Genomic DNA, 17,711 nt, shown 5'->3' on the forward strand with positions numbered 1-17,711 from the left:
TTTCCTTTTTCTTAAATTTCCTTTTAGTTTAAGATTTAGTAAATATTATTTCAAGGGTTTTAGATAATTACTATAATTGATTAGGAACTTATCCTAACCATAGTTTTAATTTCCGATTTTATGTTTTAGATTTTATAGGAACTTAACAAAAGTTTTTAGTTCAATCGGAATTTTGCAACCCTAGAACAAAATACTAAATTTTCGAGATTAAGAAATCCTAAGGATGGATTCATGCAGTCGATTTTCTAACATCCTATACAATGATCCAATTTTAATTATGATGCATGAATGATCCAAGTTTTAAATCCTAGAACCGTTTAACAATATTGGATTTTAACAAGTTCATGTTCTAGGCTCTTATGCAACAACCAATCCAAACAACCAAATTCGATTTCATGTTTGACAAAGTTTGGTGCAATTTACAAACAACCTAACAGCCCTATGCAATCCGATTTTAAGATTTACATGGATATAAGTTTAAGGTTTGTTTGTTTATGTACTTGGATATGTTAGGTTTTAATAGTTTGTTAATGTTCATGTTCGATATTAGGGTTCTAAGAGGGTTCGGCCATATTTTTACCTTTCACCGGTTTGGATCTGACTGGATATGGACCGGGAGCTAACAGACCTCGGTTTTTAACTCTCTCTCGTTCACGGACCACGAACAGAACCACGAACCAGATCTCGGACAGAACCACGAACCAGATCTCGGACAGAACCACGTACTGGATCACATACAGCGTCCGCGGACAGAACAACGAACAGGTTCCGCGGATGATGAACAGCTTCCCACGAACAGCTTCCCACGAACAGCTTCGTACTTCTCTCGTCCGGTATCACGAACCACGGACAGACGAACTCACCCCCAAACACGGACCAAGATCCTCGATCAAGCTGTCGATAGAAGCTTGATCACGAGCTTAAGGTATGCTCGTGAACAAGGAGATCTTCGAACAGAAAATGTTTGATCTCGGATGGGAGCAAGAAAGAAAGATGGTTTAGGGTTTGTGGAAGAGAGAAGAAGATCTGCGGCTGCCTTAGGGTTTTAGAGTTTAGGAAGCGGCGGCTGCTTTAGGGTTTAGGGTTAGAGACTATCGTGCTGATAACGTGTTGTAAACTAGAGAATTTAGGAAGTGAAATCTCTTAGTCTTATTGATTAATGTCGAGCATACATGTATATATAATAGGAGTACAAGGGCTAAAGCCCATAAAGCAATAGAGTACATAAGATAGGCCATGGGCCGTACAGCAATGGCCATGGGCCGTAAAGCTATGGCCGATGGGCCGTACATGTGCAGACAGTAAATGAGCCGTAAGGCCATGTCCTAACGGACTGTGAGCGGGCCGGTCCATGGAGTCCACAAGTGTTTTACAACAAAAAAAAAAAGATTATTAATTCCAAATGATAAATGCCCCAACGACTATTCTATTAAACTTTACCTAAATATTTTATCAAATAACCCCTAAATATTGATCCGTAAATAATACAAATAAATAATATCGGAAGAAATTAGCCGTCTTAAACTAATCAGTTCACAAATTACAGTTTAAGAAATAAAACAGAATATGCATTCATGTACGTTGTTAGCGGAGGTATCAAAATGCGTCAAAACTCTTGAGTTTACCATTGAGTTGTAATCAAATCATCCGAGTTTACAATAGTTTACGATGTCTGAATCCGAGTGTTCAATTCGTATGTCTTGACTATACCAAATCTAGCATTTTACTATGTTTTTCATTTTAAAGAGTAAGAAATGTGAATAATTCATAAATAGAAATAATACAAACCCAATCGATATCACTAAGTATATACTAACTTCCTAACCACGTTTAGCTTAAACCAAAAAATAGCTTCACAAAACCAAACGAATGGCTCTTTCTGAAATCTTCATCAAACCGGATCTTAACAAGAACCTATTGTGATCACAGAACAACATCTACAAGTCTTTATAAGCCTTTGTTATCACTGTTTATTTGATAAGTAACGTTTTACACTATTGACCAATGACCACAAAGGCTATATAATTGCATCACTCTTTTTCCACAAACGTTAGCGACTATTAGTCAAACAGGTCATGTCACGTAATTTATCATTTTTGTTTTTCGCTTTCATGTTATGTAAAATTCCTTTTTGACTTGTCTCTTCCACTTGATGGCGTGCAATTTCTTGAGGCCGATAGTAAATTAACCCGTACCTGGTGGCGCGGTGTGGTAATAGGACTTAGGCTGTAAATTCACATATGCATGATGTTTCATTCTCGTAGCGGCACACTCTTGCAAACAAATTTTTCACCCTTGAGAGTAGTCACCGTCTAGCCCTAATTTTTAACTAGTATGTGTGCGACTCAGTCACTGACTGCTAAAAAAAGAAAAGTTAACTAACATATTGATTGAGTTCGTGCAAAAATGTTCTTTAATTATATTATGGATAAATGTTTAATACTGAGTTGATAAGATGACAACTATAACTAGTTGAAGTTTTGCCGTCTTCAATGAAAACACACCGTCTCTATATATCCTCCATGTCTTCGGTTGTGGGAAACGTAAATATAATTAATAATTACAGTCATAGTGCAATTTTAATGGTGTTTGGCTCGATGTATGAGTTCGATTGATAAAGTAACCCGCAAATGTGATTGGGATATTTGCTTGAGAGCTAATATCCTAGACCACCTATACAGAGCATATGGCAGTTGATATATACATATAAACAAAACTTTTATTTATTGAGGAGTAGCGCTAATTACATTAGCCTCAAACATCCTAAAGTTACAGTTTCATAAAGCAGACTATGAAGTGTGATGTTAACATGTATCAACAACCACACTCATACGCTAGAGGGTTTTGTTTCGAATCTAGTAGTAAGGAGAGAAAGGGATGGTCTGGAAGGGGCAAACGCCAACTTGCGGGATGTTGCAAACGTTAGGCAAGTGCTTAGCTGTCTGATAAATTTTCCTAGCTTGGAATGGTCCGTGCTGTCCCTGAAGTCTAACCGACTGGGCCGCTTGTCTCAAGGTGGGGCAAACGCAAACTGGGTCTTCCTGGCGAAGCTCGTTGCAGCACTGCTGGAGTATCTGCTGGGGTCTTTGTGGGTTCTCCATGTCGTCTTCCAAACCGTACTCGTCACCACCACGGCCTTGCCTCATTTGGCTGCGCATCAATTGCTGGCAAGCTCTTAGGTGCTGTGATTGCTGGAACTCCCTCTGGCATCTCTGGCTTGGACCCATGGGGTTGGTGGCGTCTTCATCGAACTCAACGACGGTGCGGTAGATGGAAGCGTTAGTGAGGAGGAAGCAGAGGGCGAGAGTTGCGCCAACGAGGAAGAGCTTGTTTGCCATTTGCTATTTGTGTATGGTTTCTTGTTTTGGTTTGAGTGAAGAGTGTAGTGAAAGGTTGGTTTGTATTTATAGGTGAGAAAGTAGATTTGCATGGCAATCACGTGTAAGAATGCATGTATGTGCGAGAGAGTGAAGCGCTTAGGTTGTTGTCGGGATTAGGTGTTGGAAGACGGTGACAAGTGACGAACAACACCAGCCCTCCGCTTCTGCATGCTATATGTATCTGTAGCTCATGTTCTGACATGACATCTTATGAGCGATATATAGAACAAGCAGGGTTAAAAAAAAAAAAGCCTTGTGTTGTAATTTGATTCCATTATAGTAAGATGATAAAGTCAATCTTTTGGTATGGTAATGGTATATTATTAGAACTGGAATTAGTAGAATTACGTTTTAGCTAGGTACTTAATTCATCTGAAATGTAGATATTAAAAAAAAAAAGATTTCACACAACCCATTGAATAATGTTAATAAATTAATTAGATATATATATTAGGGATCAAGCACTCTAATATCACAGGCTAGATAATATGAAAAAGTGGCAAAAATTACTTCAAACGAACTGAATATTGTAATTCTAGCATATATTTATGAAATTTTACTAAAAGTGTGTGGATTCCATTGATGTGATTTATATCATAGTGTATTTAATTTGTAAACATGCGAATGTCTAGATGAAAGTATTCGGGGCATGATGTCAATTCGAATTCTTTAATTAACTTCTATTTGATGCCACGTTTTACGTCAATTAGCTCACTCGGTGAACGTGCAATCGACCGAAGATGAACCAGACTTCAACCCGGATTATCCCTTATAACAAAAAAGTAAACATGTTACATGCGATTGTCTTCAATAAATTAATGATCTTAAACCAATTTCCAAATATTAATCAAAATTTTAATGATTGAATCTGAAAACTCTATTTATCGTATATATAGCCGTTTATGGTATGTCATCATTCATAGAAAAAAATAGTACTATGCTATTCTCATATGTACTTTTCAATCTCAGTTAAAAGATTGTACCTGATTTCTTGTATGCAATGTTTGTTTTTTTTTTTAAGTTACATAGTTTGCATGATCCGTTTTACAAAAAAAGGAAATGAAAATGATACACCACTTCTAGATGATGCTTTAGGCACCCATCAATAATTCTTTAACATAGGTATACCATTCGCTAAATAAGCGAAATATCAAACTGACAAATAATTAATTAATTCCGTGTTCTCGAATTAGCATTTAAGGTATTAGTTACAATTACGTTTTGAATCCACGCTACGCATGGATTTAGTTGATATATTTTGATGAAAATTATATATAATTGATGACGCTAATAAAATATTATTTTATAAAAAAAATTTGAATTAGTATTAAAGAAAAAAATTAAATTTTAGATACACATTTTTAAAAAATACAAAAAATCAGTTGTGTTATAAAATCAAATCTGATAAAAAAATCATGAATTTAACTCGACGTCGAGGTGAGGTGAATCAAACTGATGACCTCACATATCCTAAACAATTTTTTTGACCATCAGAAAAACGGAACAATTTTATCATTATGAATTTAACTCGTTTTTATATTTAATTGATCCTTATGACCTATGTTTTCGTGTTTTTTATTCCATGTTTTCTTATTTTTCATATTCTTTTTTGTCATTTTCATTGTCAAATTTTGTAGTAATTGTCATAGTTACTTTTATCGTCTAATTCTTTGTTATACTCTTTTTATTCTTCTTCCTCGTCAACTTCCTCACATTCTTCCACTGAAAAATATTTTTTTTAGACTACCACACAACTTGTTAACCCATCAAACTCCAAGAACAAAATCATTTTTTTCTCATAAAAATAAAAAATAAGATAAAAATAAAAAATTAATAAAAGAATATCAACTCATCTATAAAATCATATACAAAAATATATTTTACAGCTCATAAGAAATAAAAAAACACAAACGTAGATAAATTAGATAATTTATATATTACATCAATATTTATAATATTTTAAAATTTTAAAAGGTTTCGAAATATAAAATTTGAACTTTTTAAAAAGTTTCAATATTATAATATTTTAAACTTATAAAATTTAAAAATTATAATATTTTAAAACTTTTTAAAAGCTAAAAACTTTTAAAAGTTTCAATATTTATAATATTTAAACTTTTAAAAATTTGAAATATTATAATATATTTTTTGAAACTTTTTAAAGTTTTAGTTTGATCAAATAAAAAACTGGATCAAACCGAATAAAACTATTAAACTGGAACGCCTAATAAATCAAGTTTTTCTGCTTATTCGTTGTTGAAAACATATTAATCTTATTTATAATAGTTCTGAACCATTGTCTACAAATTTTCTAGCCGATGTGAGATATTGTACATAGTTCTTTTATTTCCATAAATTTAAATTTTTTTTTTCTAAAAAATTATGAAAATTAAAAAAATGTTAATGAATAACATGTCAAATCATGATAGGTTATTTAAAATAATTTTTAATATAGAAAATTTTTGAAATTGTATAAAATATTAATAAATGATATATCCTACTTTTTATTAGTATAGATTTAACACATTATATCTCTGAATAAGAGTCTGTCTAGATAGCTATATATAGCTCTATCGATATTTCTCGTTCATTAAACTAATGCTTTTTATTTGACTTTGGAAATAAATTCATTGTTTTTATTTAATTGTCATCGCTTCAGAGAAGAGCAAAAGTAACAAACCAAAAACATAAACAAACCTCACATTTATTACGGAGTAGTGCTAATTACATTAGCCTGAAACATCCTAATGCTTACATTTTTCATAAAAAGACACGATGATGTGTGGTGTTAGCATGTACCAACAACCACACGATCATACGCTCGAAGGTTTTGTTTGGAACTTAGTAGTAAGAAGGGCCGGAAGGGATCTGGAAGGGACAAACATCAACTTGCGGGATGTTGCAAACGTTAGGCAAGTGCTTGGCTGTCTGGTAAATTTGCCTAGCTTGGCTTTGTCTCTGCTGTCCCTGTCCCTGACCCTGGATGCTAACCGATCTGGCCGCTTGCTGCAAGGTGGGGCAAACGCAAACTGGGTCTTCCTGGCGAAGCTCGTTGCAGCACTGCTGGAGTAGCTGCTGGGGTCTTCGTGAGGTCTCCATGTCTTCTTCCCAATCGTACTCGTCGCCACCACGGCCTTGCCTCGCTTGCCTGCGCATAAATTGCTGGCAAGCTCTTAGGTGCTGTGATTGCTGGAACTCCCTCTGACATCTCTGTCTTGGGCCCATGGGGTTGGTGGCGTCTTCATCGAACTCGACGACAGTGCGGTAGATGGAAGCGTTAGTGAGGAGGAAGCAGAGGGCGAGAGTTGCGCCAACGAGGAAAAGCTTGTTTGCCATTTCTTGCTAGTTGTGTATGTGTTTTTCTTGTTGTTGGTTTGAGTGAAGAGTGAAGTGGAGAGGTACGGTGGTCGGTATTTATAGATGAGAAAGGAGATTTGCATGGCGATCACGTGTAAGAACGCATGCACATGTTAGTTGGTGTGCGAGAGAGCTAGAGAGAAGCTATATAAGATAGTTGTCGTGATTAGGTACGTGTTGGAAACTCAAATACGGAGGGGTGACAAGTTTCCGCGTCTACAAGTAGTGCGACCATGCATATGTATGATGTGTAACTCATGTTCTGACATGGCAATCATCTTGAAATGAAGGTTAAAACTGTTAAATCAAACCCTTTCTTAATTCCGTTCGAGTGGGATGAGAGTCAGTAATGAAATTATGAAAATGTTGGTGGTAGTCACGGTGTCCATTGGTATCATGCTGAAATTAAAACGATGCTTCAATTCGACAGCAAACAAAAAACTACTGTAAACCAAACCGAAACCTACCACATCGTAACCGAATCAAAGCTTTGTTTGGTTCAAATTGACAAAATAAAGAATTTCGAAACCGAAAATTGAAATTCCAAAGATTTCTAAACCGGTCCGGTTAAACCGTATTGTCAATCCATGAATGAAGTAAACAAATTATACTAAATAAAATATCTGAGAAGATCAGATTTATTAAACTTTAAAAAAATTATTCTGTCGTGACAAAATATCTATTCCTCTTTCCTAATTTTTCTCGCCACCGAAGTTGCAGACTCTATCCGAGAATTTAGGGTTTTTGTTCGTTCTCTCTTCTCCGATCATCAGATCCACGAAACTCTACTTTTCGGATCAGGTAAATGTTGTCCTTATTCACCAAACTCTTGCTCAAATCTTTTGATTTTTTGGTAATTTCGAGGTGAAGTTTGTTTTTTTTCATTGCTCGGATCCGTAATTGTGGAATCTGTGTGATTGATTTTGTTTTCCGTTCATCAGATGGTTTTATCATTTGCTATTCGAATCGCATGATGAGTTTGATAAAGTGGTGGATCTTGCTTTTTGATCTCTTGTGACAAAATTAAAATTGGTGGATTGATGTTTTTTTTTTGCTTTACATCATATCCTGTAATTGAGCTGGATCATATTAACTAGGTTACTGGTATTAGGATAAAGAATATATTGGATGATGCAACATGGTTTTTGATCATTTCGATTCTTCTTTTGCGGATGATGATGAATGAATCTGGAGTTGGTGATTGTAGTGTCTCTTTTGGTTTATGTATAATTTAATCTCTGCAAGGCTCGTACTAGAATTGTGTGTTTTGTTGTTTGTTATCGTGTTATGTGTATCTTCTGTTTGTGTTTACTGTGTTTTCTTAAGCTATTTTAACTGTTATCTAAGATCTTTTGTGGTTACATAGATTGTGGTTTTTTAACACTTTCATCTTCTATTGTTTGTTAATCCTCCTGAGTGTGTGTTAAATTTGTATGTGATGATGGTCTTCTCTTGTTCAGGTCTCAGCTTCTCGTTTTCCCCCCTCAGATCAACAAAGTTTCATGTCTGAACTTGATTCCCAGGTCCCTACTGCCTTTGGTAAGTTTCAATCCTTTTAGACTTATTTTCAGATGTTTGCTACGAGTTTTTGATATTTGGAACATGGGATTTTTGTAAAATTGTTTCTCAAGTCTTGGATTCTTCTGGTTGTGTTTATGGAGCTAATCAGTTTCTTTTTTTGCTTGTCTGCAGATCCGTTTGCTGATGCGAATGTTGAGGACTCGGGTGCAGGAACAAAAGAGTACGTTCACATTCGTGTCCAGCAGCGGAATGGTAGGAAAAGCTTGACAACGGTCCAGGGGCTGAAGAAAGAGTACAGTTACACCAAGATACTCAAGGACCTCAAGAAAGAATTTTGTTGCAACGGAACTGTGGTTCAAGACTCTGAACTGGGACAGGTACGTGCTTTTAAAACACCATGGTACATCCATGTGGGTATTATTACTACTGTCTTGCTAGTCCATTAGAATAATAATTCAATAAAGGGTTGAAGACTAATTGGAAAGCAGCTTAGCCGAAGGCTTAATTATATGTGCCGTCTCTAGCTATTCTCCAGTACTTATGGCTACGTGTTGCAAATGTGTAGGTTATTCAGCTTCAAGGTGATCAGAGAAAGAACGTCTCCACGTTCCTAGTCCAGGTAAACATCACTCTCTTTCTTTTACCAACTGGCTAACAAGAATATTTGTTGCTTGATTTTGTTTAACATACTCTTGATGGAACAGGCTGGTCTTGTGAAGAAAGACAACATCAAGATTCATGGTTTCTGAGCTGCTTCTATTGCATTGTCCCTAGGCTGCTGCGTTTACTTTTCTAAGCGGATCATTACCGTTATCGTGCTGTTCAGAAACGTTTCTTCACCTTCCTGTTACTGTTTTTTCTTTTCGTTTTAGATTTGGTATGATACGAAGAGACTATCATCGTTTTCTTTCTCATGCTACCTCTGTAATATGATGAGTTTGTTAAGAATTCTCTATTAACGTTTGTCCCTTCTCTCTATATACTATGTCTTACCAAGATGGATCTCAACAGTTTCACTATTATTCTGTCTTAAGTATACTGTTGTGCAAACCTGAATTTGGATCTGGAAGACACAGTTCTGTAAAACTTGAAACTGAAGAGTCAAATTTGACAAAAAAATGTCAATTAAGTTGACTTTGTAATTAAACCGGGTTGTCGAGAGACTCCGAAAGACTCAGAAGGTCTGTAAGTCGAGGAAATTACGAAGTAACCGCTTTGTCTTCTCTATCGATTCGAGAGTCCAAGCGAAGCCGAGCTCTGCAATTATCGAGCACGACGATTTAGGTTAAACTACCGAATAGAGAAGACAATATCTACAGTATTTGGAAAACGCAGTTAGGTTAGACTGTGGACTAATTTAATCTGAATCGATCCTCTTTCAATTTTGTTATTCAATTTTCTCAACAGTTTCCTCAAAGTCTTTTTTTTTTTTTTTTTTTTTTTTTTGACTTTTCATGATACACTACCATAGAACTTAGATTCAACAGACATGAATGATCTTCACAGTTTGNGGTAAGAGATGGAGGAGTTGTTCGCTCTGATAGTCTCGATGATTCTCATAGCGGCGGTGATTCCTTTGTTCTTCTGGAAACGTCGTATAGATGCTCGATCACGGGACCAAGTTGCAGAACCGCCACAGGTAATTTTTTTTTCAATTTTGGATTGGAATTTTTTTTGAGTCCATGAAATGATATGGCAATCTCTCGTGAAATTGAAGGTCCAGCCGCGTGAAAACGTGGCCCGTGCTACCGGTGGACGTAGGATGCGTCGGAGACCTGCAGCTTCTGGTGCTAGCTCTTCTACATCTAATGTTCAAGGTTTTTTTTTTTTTTACTGCTCTTGTTTCTCTCTTCCAAACCGTGTTGTATTTTTTAGCTGCATCATCAACTGGATGATAAGGTTCCAAATTTGGATGATTTGAGTTTTCGATTAATATGAAGTTTCTGCTACTTTTTAGCTGGAGGTAATCTTCATGTAAATTGGTGAGAGATTACTATTAGATAGTGAGCAGTGGAAACCAGTTATTCAAGGATTAGTCAAGTAGTTTTTAGTTTCATTTTTTTAAGATTAGAAGGGGTCTTGGAAAGAAATGAACTACTTGACTTGGAATAATTTATTTGGGTTTTATATGTGAAACAGAAAACATTAGTGGGAGTGAAGGTGAAGATGAAGATGAAGATGAAGCCGGTGGATCTCAAGCCAGAGCATCAAAGAAGAAAGAGAAGAAGCGACAAGAGCGTGAAGCTCAAAGACAGGTGACTCAAATTCTATGTCGCCCATTAATTCTTTAAATTATTCTTTTAGAAATGTTGGCGGGATAAAGGATGAGAAATTTCTAGGAATATTGGTTCGGACCTCAGAATAGTTCATTTCTTTTTGGTTCCTGATCAAGTTCTGTTCTTATCGTCGGCTATAGGCTGAAGAAGCTACACGCGAGTCAAAAAATTCAAAACAAGATCGGTATGCAGAAATGCGGAGGAAGAAGGACGAAGAGCGCGAGGCAGAGGAGCGGAAGTTGGTGAGTCAGTTAATTTATCTCATATCTGTTTAAGGTTCCTGCTTTTTGAAATGCTGTGGTTGGCTAATTGTGACATTGTTGTCTAGGAAGAAGAAGAAAAAGCGCGACAAGCCAAGGAAGAAGAGGCAGCTGCTTTGGAGTTTGACAAATGGAAAGGGGAATTCTCAGTTGATGCTGAAGGTACAACAGAGGAAGCGCAGGGTGAAAATCAAGATTTGCTTTCAGAATTTGTTGAATACATAAAGGTATCTTTAGTAATCAATCCTTAACCAAACACTTTCCCATCTGTCTTAAACAAACACTTTCCCGTCTGTCACTCTAATTGTCATTCTGTGAATAGAAACAAATTAACAATAAGGTATAAATACAGATTTTGTCTCATCCAATATCAGTGTGCTGGCATGTTGAGCCTTATCTTTTCTGTGTGATGTAATTGCAGAAACAGAAATGTGTTCCACTTGAAGATCTTGCTGCAGAATTTCATTTACGAACTCAGGTATCATCTGGCTACTTATTCTATGTGGAAGATGAATACCTAGCGTCATGGTTCTCAAGACTGATTCGACTGTTTGTTTTTATAGGAATGTATCAACAGGATCGCTTCTTTGGAGAGCATTGGTAATTCTTTCTCCATAAAAAATAGCATTGGTCTCATCCGGCAGTTTAAGTTTATAATAGCATTAGTCTATGTTTATAATAAAACGGAAACAATATGAATAGACAGAGGAGACACTGATGTGAATACGTAATGATACTCTTACGAACCTGAACCCCTTCTCTTTTCATTCAGGGCGGCTCTCGGGAGTCATGGATGATAGAGGGAAATACATTTACATATCAATGGAGGAGATGAATGCGGTGGCAGATTACATCAAACGTCAAGGAAGAGTTAGTATCTCACATCTAGCAAGCAAGTCGAACCAGTTTATCGACTTGGAGCCCAAAGTACAACACCAGCTCACTGAAGAAATTAGCGGCATGGAAGAGATATCGGTTTCTTAGTTGTGTTTGTCGGGTAAAATAGTTTGTCAAAAACAATGAGTTTTTAAAAAGCCTTTGGGACTCACTGCAACTTACTGGTGTTTGGTAATATACCTTGTTCTGATTTTACTAGTTTGAGATCCTTATACAGTACATGAGAAAATTAATATCTTATATATCACGATGGGAAATACTTGACTTATGTAGCTGTTAGCATATTCGGAGCCACTATTGAATTGAGTAACTTATTTTCTATATGTAAGCTGTTTTGTCCTCAACTAACAATGTACCTAGATTCCGAGAACAATGTTTGCCAGTTTCTGTGCTTACAAGGTGTCACAAAAGTTCTCGTCTCAGATCATGGCTACCTTCTCTATGGGATTTTTTTTTTAATTTATCTAGTTTCGTAACGAAGTTGTGTACTTTTGAGTTATCGGAAAATGCGGTTTGCCAAACTGATAAATACAGTAATCTTCGTTTCACAATCACCAATATCTTACTACAATCCATCTTTTGGAAACAAAAAAGTTTGTTCATGTATTAATTCCAGTGGCTATGATATTCTTTTTTTCTTTTCTGTAAAATATAGATTTAAAATGTGACAAAATTAAGGAACACATTTTACGTTATTAATTTTTGAACATTTTGCTCATTTACGTTATTAAATTTTGTGTATAATCTCTGTTTCTCCGGAGAAAGAGGGAAAAACTAGAGGAAGAGAAACCGTTATGCTCTGCTTCCCTTTATTCGCTTAAGCTTTTTTGAACATGTCTCTTCTTTCTTCTTTCTTCTTCTCTGTTTTCTCTTTCTTGCCGTCCTAAGAAAAAACTTGGGAAACACGGTAGTAGATATGAAGAAGATACGTTGTTACATCCATCTAAACCTCCTTTTCCTTCTAATACCTATAATCAACCTTCAGTTTCCGATGTTATCATTAGCTCAAGACTACGATGATCCAAAGAAAGATGACACTCCACCGCCAGGCCTTCTCCGTTGCAACGGAGTTTACATGTCTTACACTACCGGCAACCGCGAAAAGTTATATCCTCGCACAGCAAACGTCACGGCTCAAGCCTGGTCGTTTAAATCAACGGCCATGATCGTCAACACCGGTATCGAAGAGGTCAAAGGTTGGCAAATGTTCGTAGGGTTTCACCACAGAGAGATCATCGTTTCAGCGACCGGAGCTGTCTCATCTGACGGTGACTTCCCTGTCGATGCAAGCAATGGGACGACGTTTATCGGGTCTCCGAATACGGATCTCAAGACCTCGATCCTGACAGCTGGTGATGACACTCAAATCTCCACCGATATCGAGATAACCGGAACGGTTTTTGGCGGTAAAGGTACGGCTACGCCAATGCCTAAAACGATCAAGCTCGTAAACGATGGATGGCAATGCNTCTTTCTTCTTCTCTGTTTTCTCTTTCTTGCCGTCCTAAGAAAAAACTTGGGAAACACGGTAGTAGATATGAAGAAGATACGTTGTTACATCCATCTAAACCTCCTTTTCCTTCTAATACCTATAATCAACCTTCAGTTTCCGATGTTATCATTAGCTCAAGACTACGATGATCCAAAGAAAGATGACACTCCACCGCCAGGCCTTCTCCGTTGCAACGGAGTTTACATGTCTTACACTACCGGCAACCGCGAAAAGTTATATCCTCGCACAGCAAACGTCACGGCTCAAGCCTGGTCGTTTAAATCAACGGCCATGATCGTCAACACCGGTATCGAAGAGGTCAAAGGTTGGCAAATGTTCGTAGGGTTTCACCACAGAGAGATCATCGTTTCAGCGACCGGAGCTGTCTCATCTGACGGTGACTTCCCTGTCGATGCAAGCAATGGGACGACGTTTATCGGGTCTCCGAATACGGATCTAAAGACCTCGATCCTGACAGCTGGTGATGACACTCAAATCTCCACCGATATCGAGATAACCGGAACGGTTTTTGGCGGTAAAGGTACGGCTACGCCAATGCCTAAAACGATCAAGCTCGTAAACGATGGATGGCAATGCCCTGCTGCTACTTCTAAAGGTAACGAACCAACGTAACCTAATTCATGAAAAAATTTCCTTAGTTTTCGTGTTCTGTAAGAAACATTTTTGTGTAATGACCTGTTTTCGATTATTTCGGTATGTTTTCATCAACAGGTGGTACAATGCAAGTTTGCTGCAAGAGGAACCCAAAGTTTAAATCTAAAGAAAAGGTGAAAACCAAGTTCATGCCTAGACAACACGGTGACCTGAACATAATCTATGACGTTCTTCAAGCCTATAAAAGCAACTACATGGCGCAGGTGGGTAGCTGGATCCATCACTTGTATCGATATAAATACTATTTATTATATACATAAAAGAACCGAAGTTGATTTGTTTTTTGGAACAGGTGAGTATTGAAAACAATAGCCCGCTGGGACGGTTAGACCATTGGAACTTAACATGGGAGTGGATGCGAGGCGAATTCATCTACTCATTGCGTGGAGCCCATGCGGCTGAGAAGAGTCCGGGCGAATGCTTAAGCAGCAAGGCAGGACAGTTTTACGGGGATCTTGATTTCTCTCAGGTTGCTAATTGCCAGAAGAAACCAATTCTCAAAGATTTACCAGCTGACCGTAAAGAAGATAAGGACATCGGGAAGTTACCATTCTGTTGCAAGAACGGCACTCTTTTGCCCGTTCACATGGATCCTTCTAAATCCAAAGCCATTTTCCAATTACAGGTTCGCCCGGATACGAACCATTCATAGTGTTTAGTGACTTTTATTAAGGTGATATAAACCGGTTTTGATGTTTGGTTTAGGTGTACAAAGTGCCACCTGATCAGAACAGAACAGCATTTTTTCCTCCTCAAAACTGGAAGATTGATGGTATAGTGAACCCGCAGTACAAATGCGGACCACCTATACGAGTGGACGCCACCCCGTTCCCTGACCCGAGTGGTCTCCAAGCAACCACTTACGCTATCGCCAGCTGGCAAGTCGTCTGCAACATAACCAAGCCTAAACCAAAAGCTGCACGTTGCTGTGTCTCTTTCTCAGCCTTCTACAACGACTCAGCCATTCCTTGTAACACCTGCGCTTGCGGCTGCAAAGATATCGATACTGACACTTGCAACGCCAATGCCCGACCGCTTCTCCTACCTCCGGACACGCTCTTGGTACCTTTTGATAACCGGACTCTAAAGGCAAAAGTATGGGCAAAGCAGAAGCACATGGCTGTTCCAAAGAAGCTTCCTTGTCCTGACAACTGTGGAATCAGCTTAAACTGGCATCTTAACTCGGATTACGGTAATGGATGGTCAGCTCGAATAACAGTGTTTAACTGGGGGAAGAATGCAGTGGAGGATTGGTTTGGAGCTGTAGATTTAGGCAAAGCTGGTTTAGGGTATGAGAATGTTTACTCCTTTAATGGGTCAAGAGTACCACCTAAGAACCAGACCATTTTCTTCCAAGGACTTCCTGGTATGAACTACTTGATTGGTTTAACAAACGGGACGAATCCTGCTAGAGACCCGCAAGTTCCCGGGAAAATGCAGTCGGTTATCTCGTTTAAAAAGAAGAATTTGGGGAGTTTGAATATCCCAGGAGGAGATGGCTTCCCTAAGAAAGTTTTCTTCAATGGAGAAGAATGTGAGCTTCCTAAGTATTTCCCTAAAAAGGGTTCCGCGAAGAGATTATCCTGTATCCGATTCTTGCCTTCGATTCTCCTCGTGATCACGACATTTATTGCGATCAGTGATCGGTTTTTAAGCTGTGTGTAGATTTCTTTAGTTTAATTATGTAAGTTGATTTTTTCTCTGTTTAGCACATGTCATGATCACGGAACTTGAAGAGAATGTTTATATATGTATCTCTCTTCATTCACAGTTTTGGTTGATCCAAGAAACTTGTATCCATGATCAAAAGGAACTAATGCAGATGGCCTCGCTTATTAAAACTCTTGGCCTTTATTAGAAGATTTAATTTTACAAAAGGAATAGCATAAACATCGCAAATTATTTGGTCATCAAATTACCTCTGCTTCTTGTTTTGGATCATAAGATACACACGAGACAGAAACAACCTGCAACACTCTGCACCAAATTTCAGATATTTTGTCTTTGCATATAACAAGACATGAGCATTGTATACATAGGAACAGTCTCTTTCGTTTTCTTTCCCCCTTTTGGTAAAAATACAAAAAAAAAGAAAGAAAATTTGCATACATTTGAGGGATGCAACATTTACTTTTATGAACAGCTTACAAATTATTATATATATATTTTTTTGTATGTGTTGTGTGTGTGTTAAGAGTAAATCAAAGCTCCAAGATTCTTCCAGCTTACATACAAGAAGATCGTCAAAATCTGACAGTCGATATCCCGCCATATCTTTTTGTATCAAATAAACGAAAAAGCTTCACATGATTCTGCAGGTCTATACCCGCAGAATCATGAATGTTCGCCAATGCTATTTCTTAGCCTGCAATAAGAGAGAGGACAAACAGAAGAGAGACTTTCAGGCTAGCTTTCCTACTTGTCTGAGATATAAAGAAGCCCAGACATAATGAAAGAAACTTTAGAAATAACCTTTCTTAGATATTTCTTGTGAATTTTTATGGCTCCAGAACATGTTTTCTTGGCATCCAAGTTCCCAGTCATGTCGTTAAGTATCTACAGAGACATTAAGGAAATAGGATGAGGAATGATTCACCAAAATGTAAAGTTAAAAGAAGATGTATGTTTAACCTTAACAACATCATCGAGTCCACGAGCTTCTGTCATTAGCTTATAACTCTTGTCTTTCAAGACACTGGCCACTAGGAATACAGATATCGGCAAAGGACCTTCTGCAGTTTTTCCTCCATTCCTCATGTTTTGTCTCTCATACTTTCCACATTGCTTAATTGACTTCGTTTTACCTTTTAACCCTTCGGCTCTCTCACTCCCGCATTGATGCGCTTCATATACATCAAAAAGATCGGGGTCGTACTCGAGCGCCCACATCATCTATGGGAGAATAAGGTTTAACATTGAGATCAGTCCAAGGAAGAAGAAGACATTATACATGTAAGGTAGAGTGAGACTCAGGAATCCTTGCCTCCCAAAGGTACAAAGAGTCGCAAAATGAGAATTCTCTTCGGAATTGAACCATTAGCATCCGAATTGCAAAAAGATAGTCACCTCCGCCAAGTTTATCTGCATTTCAAGACCAGAGCTTGATTAACAGCTGAATATATGTATATACGCAAATAAATAGTAGTAGTAGCAGTAGTAGTACCTAGATGTTGGTGAAGTTTGGGGTCAACAACCTGAGTAATTGAAGACAAATGAGTAAGTTGAGCTTCAACTCCAACAGATCTCCCAGTACTACGGAAATTTCCTCGCTTTTCAATTCGAAAAAAGACAAAAAATGTTTAATACAATCTGATGTAAACAGTTTGATACCAAAACCAGAAATACAGTGAATATATGTGTAAGGTAAGTAGTACCAATCGACGCATAAGCCTCTCAAAACACCAAAAGGCATCAGCTTCGTCTTCAAGAAGAATAATCATTGGGGAACAAAGATCACTCATTCCTGATCAGAGCAACATTACATCTATCAGAATTTCTCAAGTAAGACTGGCTTTCAAACAAATGATACAATAATATATATATACATCTGGTTTTACCTTGACAATACCCAACGTCATTGTCTATCCAGGCGTAAACAGACAGAATATCCCAGAGCTTTGACAAATTCTCCTTTTTCTCATAAAACACCAAGGTCCTGTCTGTACGGTTCACATCAAGACCTGAAAAATATAAAGGAACAAATTAAGCAACTGAGGAACCAAACCAGCAGATAGATATTCAGTATATTCAAGCCGGTGAAAGAGGAAGCCATGATGATCAGTCACTAACCTATCTGGTGAAGTGTTAGTAGCCATTGAATAATTTTCTTATCAAGAGGTCCACGACTGGTGAG

At 37.5% G+C, this 17,711-nt stretch overlaps 6 protein-coding genes across 6 annotated transcripts in view; 3 read left to right on the forward strand and 3 right to left on the reverse strand.

The window, feature by feature from the left end:
• Positions 2,702 to 3,389, reverse strand: LOC104722213 (2S seed storage protein 2). The gene has a single exon (XM_010440350.2). The coding sequence runs from the start codon at positions 3,336 to 3,338 to the stop codon at positions 2,856 to 2,858; it is 483 nt and encodes a 160-aa protein (XP_010438652.1). The 5' UTR covers positions 3,339 to 3,389; the 3' UTR covers positions 2,702 to 2,855.
• Positions 5,995 to 6,752, reverse strand: LOC104722214 (2S seed storage protein 1-like). Its single transcript, NM_001302974.1, has one exon. The coding sequence runs from the start codon at positions 6,714 to 6,716 to the stop codon at positions 6,222 to 6,224; it is 495 nt and encodes a 164-aa protein (NP_001289903.1). The 5' UTR covers positions 6,717 to 6,752; the 3' UTR covers positions 5,995 to 6,221.
• On the forward strand, positions 7,074 to 9,266 carry LOC104722215 (protein translation factor SUI1 homolog 1-like). The gene is made up of 5 exons (XM_010440352.2): positions 7,074 to 7,538; positions 8,198 to 8,276; positions 8,430 to 8,635; positions 8,824 to 8,877; positions 8,963 to 9,266. The coding sequence occupies exons 2-5, from the start codon at positions 8,240 to 8,242 to the stop codon at positions 9,005 to 9,007; spliced, it is 342 nt and encodes a 113-aa protein (XP_010438654.1). The 5' UTR covers positions 7,074 to 7,538; positions 8,198 to 8,239; the 3' UTR covers positions 9,008 to 9,266.
• LOC104722216 (DDRGK domain-containing protein 1) lies at positions 9,478 to 11,959 on the forward strand. The gene is made up of 9 exons (XM_010440354.2): positions 9,478 to 9,598; positions 9,770 to 9,897; positions 9,976 to 10,075; positions 10,398 to 10,513; positions 10,675 to 10,776; positions 10,863 to 11,021; positions 11,216 to 11,272; positions 11,358 to 11,394; positions 11,567 to 11,959. The coding sequence occupies exons 2-9, from the start codon at positions 9,778 to 9,780 to the stop codon at positions 11,776 to 11,778; spliced, it is 903 nt and encodes a 300-aa protein (XP_010438656.1). The 5' UTR covers positions 9,478 to 9,598; positions 9,770 to 9,777; the 3' UTR covers positions 11,779 to 11,959.
• On the forward strand, positions 13,198 to 15,579 carry LOC104722217 (COBRA-like protein 11). Its single transcript, XM_010440355.1, has 4 exons — positions 13,198 to 13,799; positions 13,916 to 14,061; positions 14,151 to 14,483; positions 14,564 to 15,579. Exons 1-4 carry the CDS (start codon positions 13,229 to 13,231, stop codon positions 15,521 to 15,523), a joined length of 2,010 nt encoding a protein of 669 aa, XP_010438657.1. The 5' UTR covers positions 13,198 to 13,228; the 3' UTR covers positions 15,524 to 15,579.
• LOC104727722 (TBC1 domain family member 15-like) overlaps positions 15,837 to 17,711 on the reverse strand; it is a 4,470-nt gene continuing 2,595 nt past the window's right edge. The window contains exons 5-12 of the mRNA XM_010446800.2: positions 17,648 to 17,711; positions 17,416 to 17,538; positions 17,233 to 17,321; positions 17,022 to 17,127; positions 16,842 to 16,939; positions 16,490 to 16,750; positions 16,331 to 16,414; positions 15,837 to 16,223 (exon numbers count right to left, since the gene is read on the reverse strand). Of these exons, the coding sequence (XP_010445102.1) occupies positions 16,212 to 16,223; positions 16,331 to 16,414; positions 16,490 to 16,750; positions 16,842 to 16,939; positions 17,022 to 17,127; positions 17,233 to 17,321; positions 17,416 to 17,538; positions 17,648 to 17,711 (837 nt within the window). The 3' untranslated portion in view covers positions 15,837 to 16,211. The remainder of the gene's footprint in view (positions 16,224 to 16,330; positions 16,415 to 16,489; positions 16,751 to 16,841; positions 16,940 to 17,021; positions 17,128 to 17,232; positions 17,322 to 17,415; positions 17,539 to 17,647) is intronic.

Source organism: Camelina sativa, chromosome 11 (assembly GCF_000633955.1).
Source record: "Camelina sativa cultivar DH55 chromosome 11, Cs, whole genome shotgun sequence".
Lineage (NCBI taxonomy): Eukaryota > Viridiplantae > Streptophyta > Magnoliopsida > Brassicales > Brassicaceae > Camelina > Camelina sativa.

Bases quoted from the DNA above. Each gene is read 5' to 3' on its own strand.
- LOC104722213 (XM_010440350.2), bottom strand. From the start codon at position 3,338: ATGGCAAACAAGCTCTTCCTCGTTGGCGCAACTCTCGCCCTCTGCTTC.
- LOC104722214 (NM_001302974.1), bottom strand. From the start codon at position 6,716: ATGGCAAACAAGCTTTTCCTCGTTGGCGCAACTCTCGCCCTCTGCTTC.
- LOC104722215 (XM_010440352.2), top strand. From the start codon at position 8,240: ATGTCTGAACTTGATTCCCAGGTCCCTACTGCCTTTG. The intron at 8,277-8,429 runs GTAAGTTTCAAT...GCTTGTCTGCAG, and splicing joins CCAGGTCCCTACTGCCTTTG to ATCCGTTTGCTGATGCGAAT. The intron at 8,878-8,962 runs GTAAACATCACT...TTGATGGAACAG, and splicing joins TCTCCACGTTCCTAGTCCAG to GCTGGTCTTGTGAAGAAAGA.
- LOC104722216 (XM_010440354.2), top strand. From the start codon at position 9,778: ATGGAGGAGTTGTTCGCTCTGATAGTCTCGATGATTCTCATAGCGGCG. The intron at 10,076-10,397 runs GTTTTTTTTTTT...TATGTGAAACAG, and splicing joins TTCTACATCTAATGTTCAAG to AAAACATTAGTGGGAGTGAA. The intron at 10,514-10,674 runs GTGACTCAAATT...CGTCGGCTATAG, and splicing joins AGCGTGAAGCTCAAAGACAG to GCTGAAGAAGCTACACGCGA.
- LOC104722217 (XM_010440355.1), top strand. From the start codon at position 13,229: ATGAAGAAGATACGTTGTTACATCCATCTAAACCTCCTTTTCCTTCTA. The intron at 14,062-14,150 runs GTGGGTAGCTGG...TTTTTGGAACAG, and splicing joins AAAGCAACTACATGGCGCAG to GTGAGTATTGAAAACAATAG. The intron at 14,484-14,563 runs GTTCGCCCGGAT...TGTTTGGTTTAG, and splicing joins AAGCCATTTTCCAATTACAG to GTGTACAAAGTGCCACCTGA.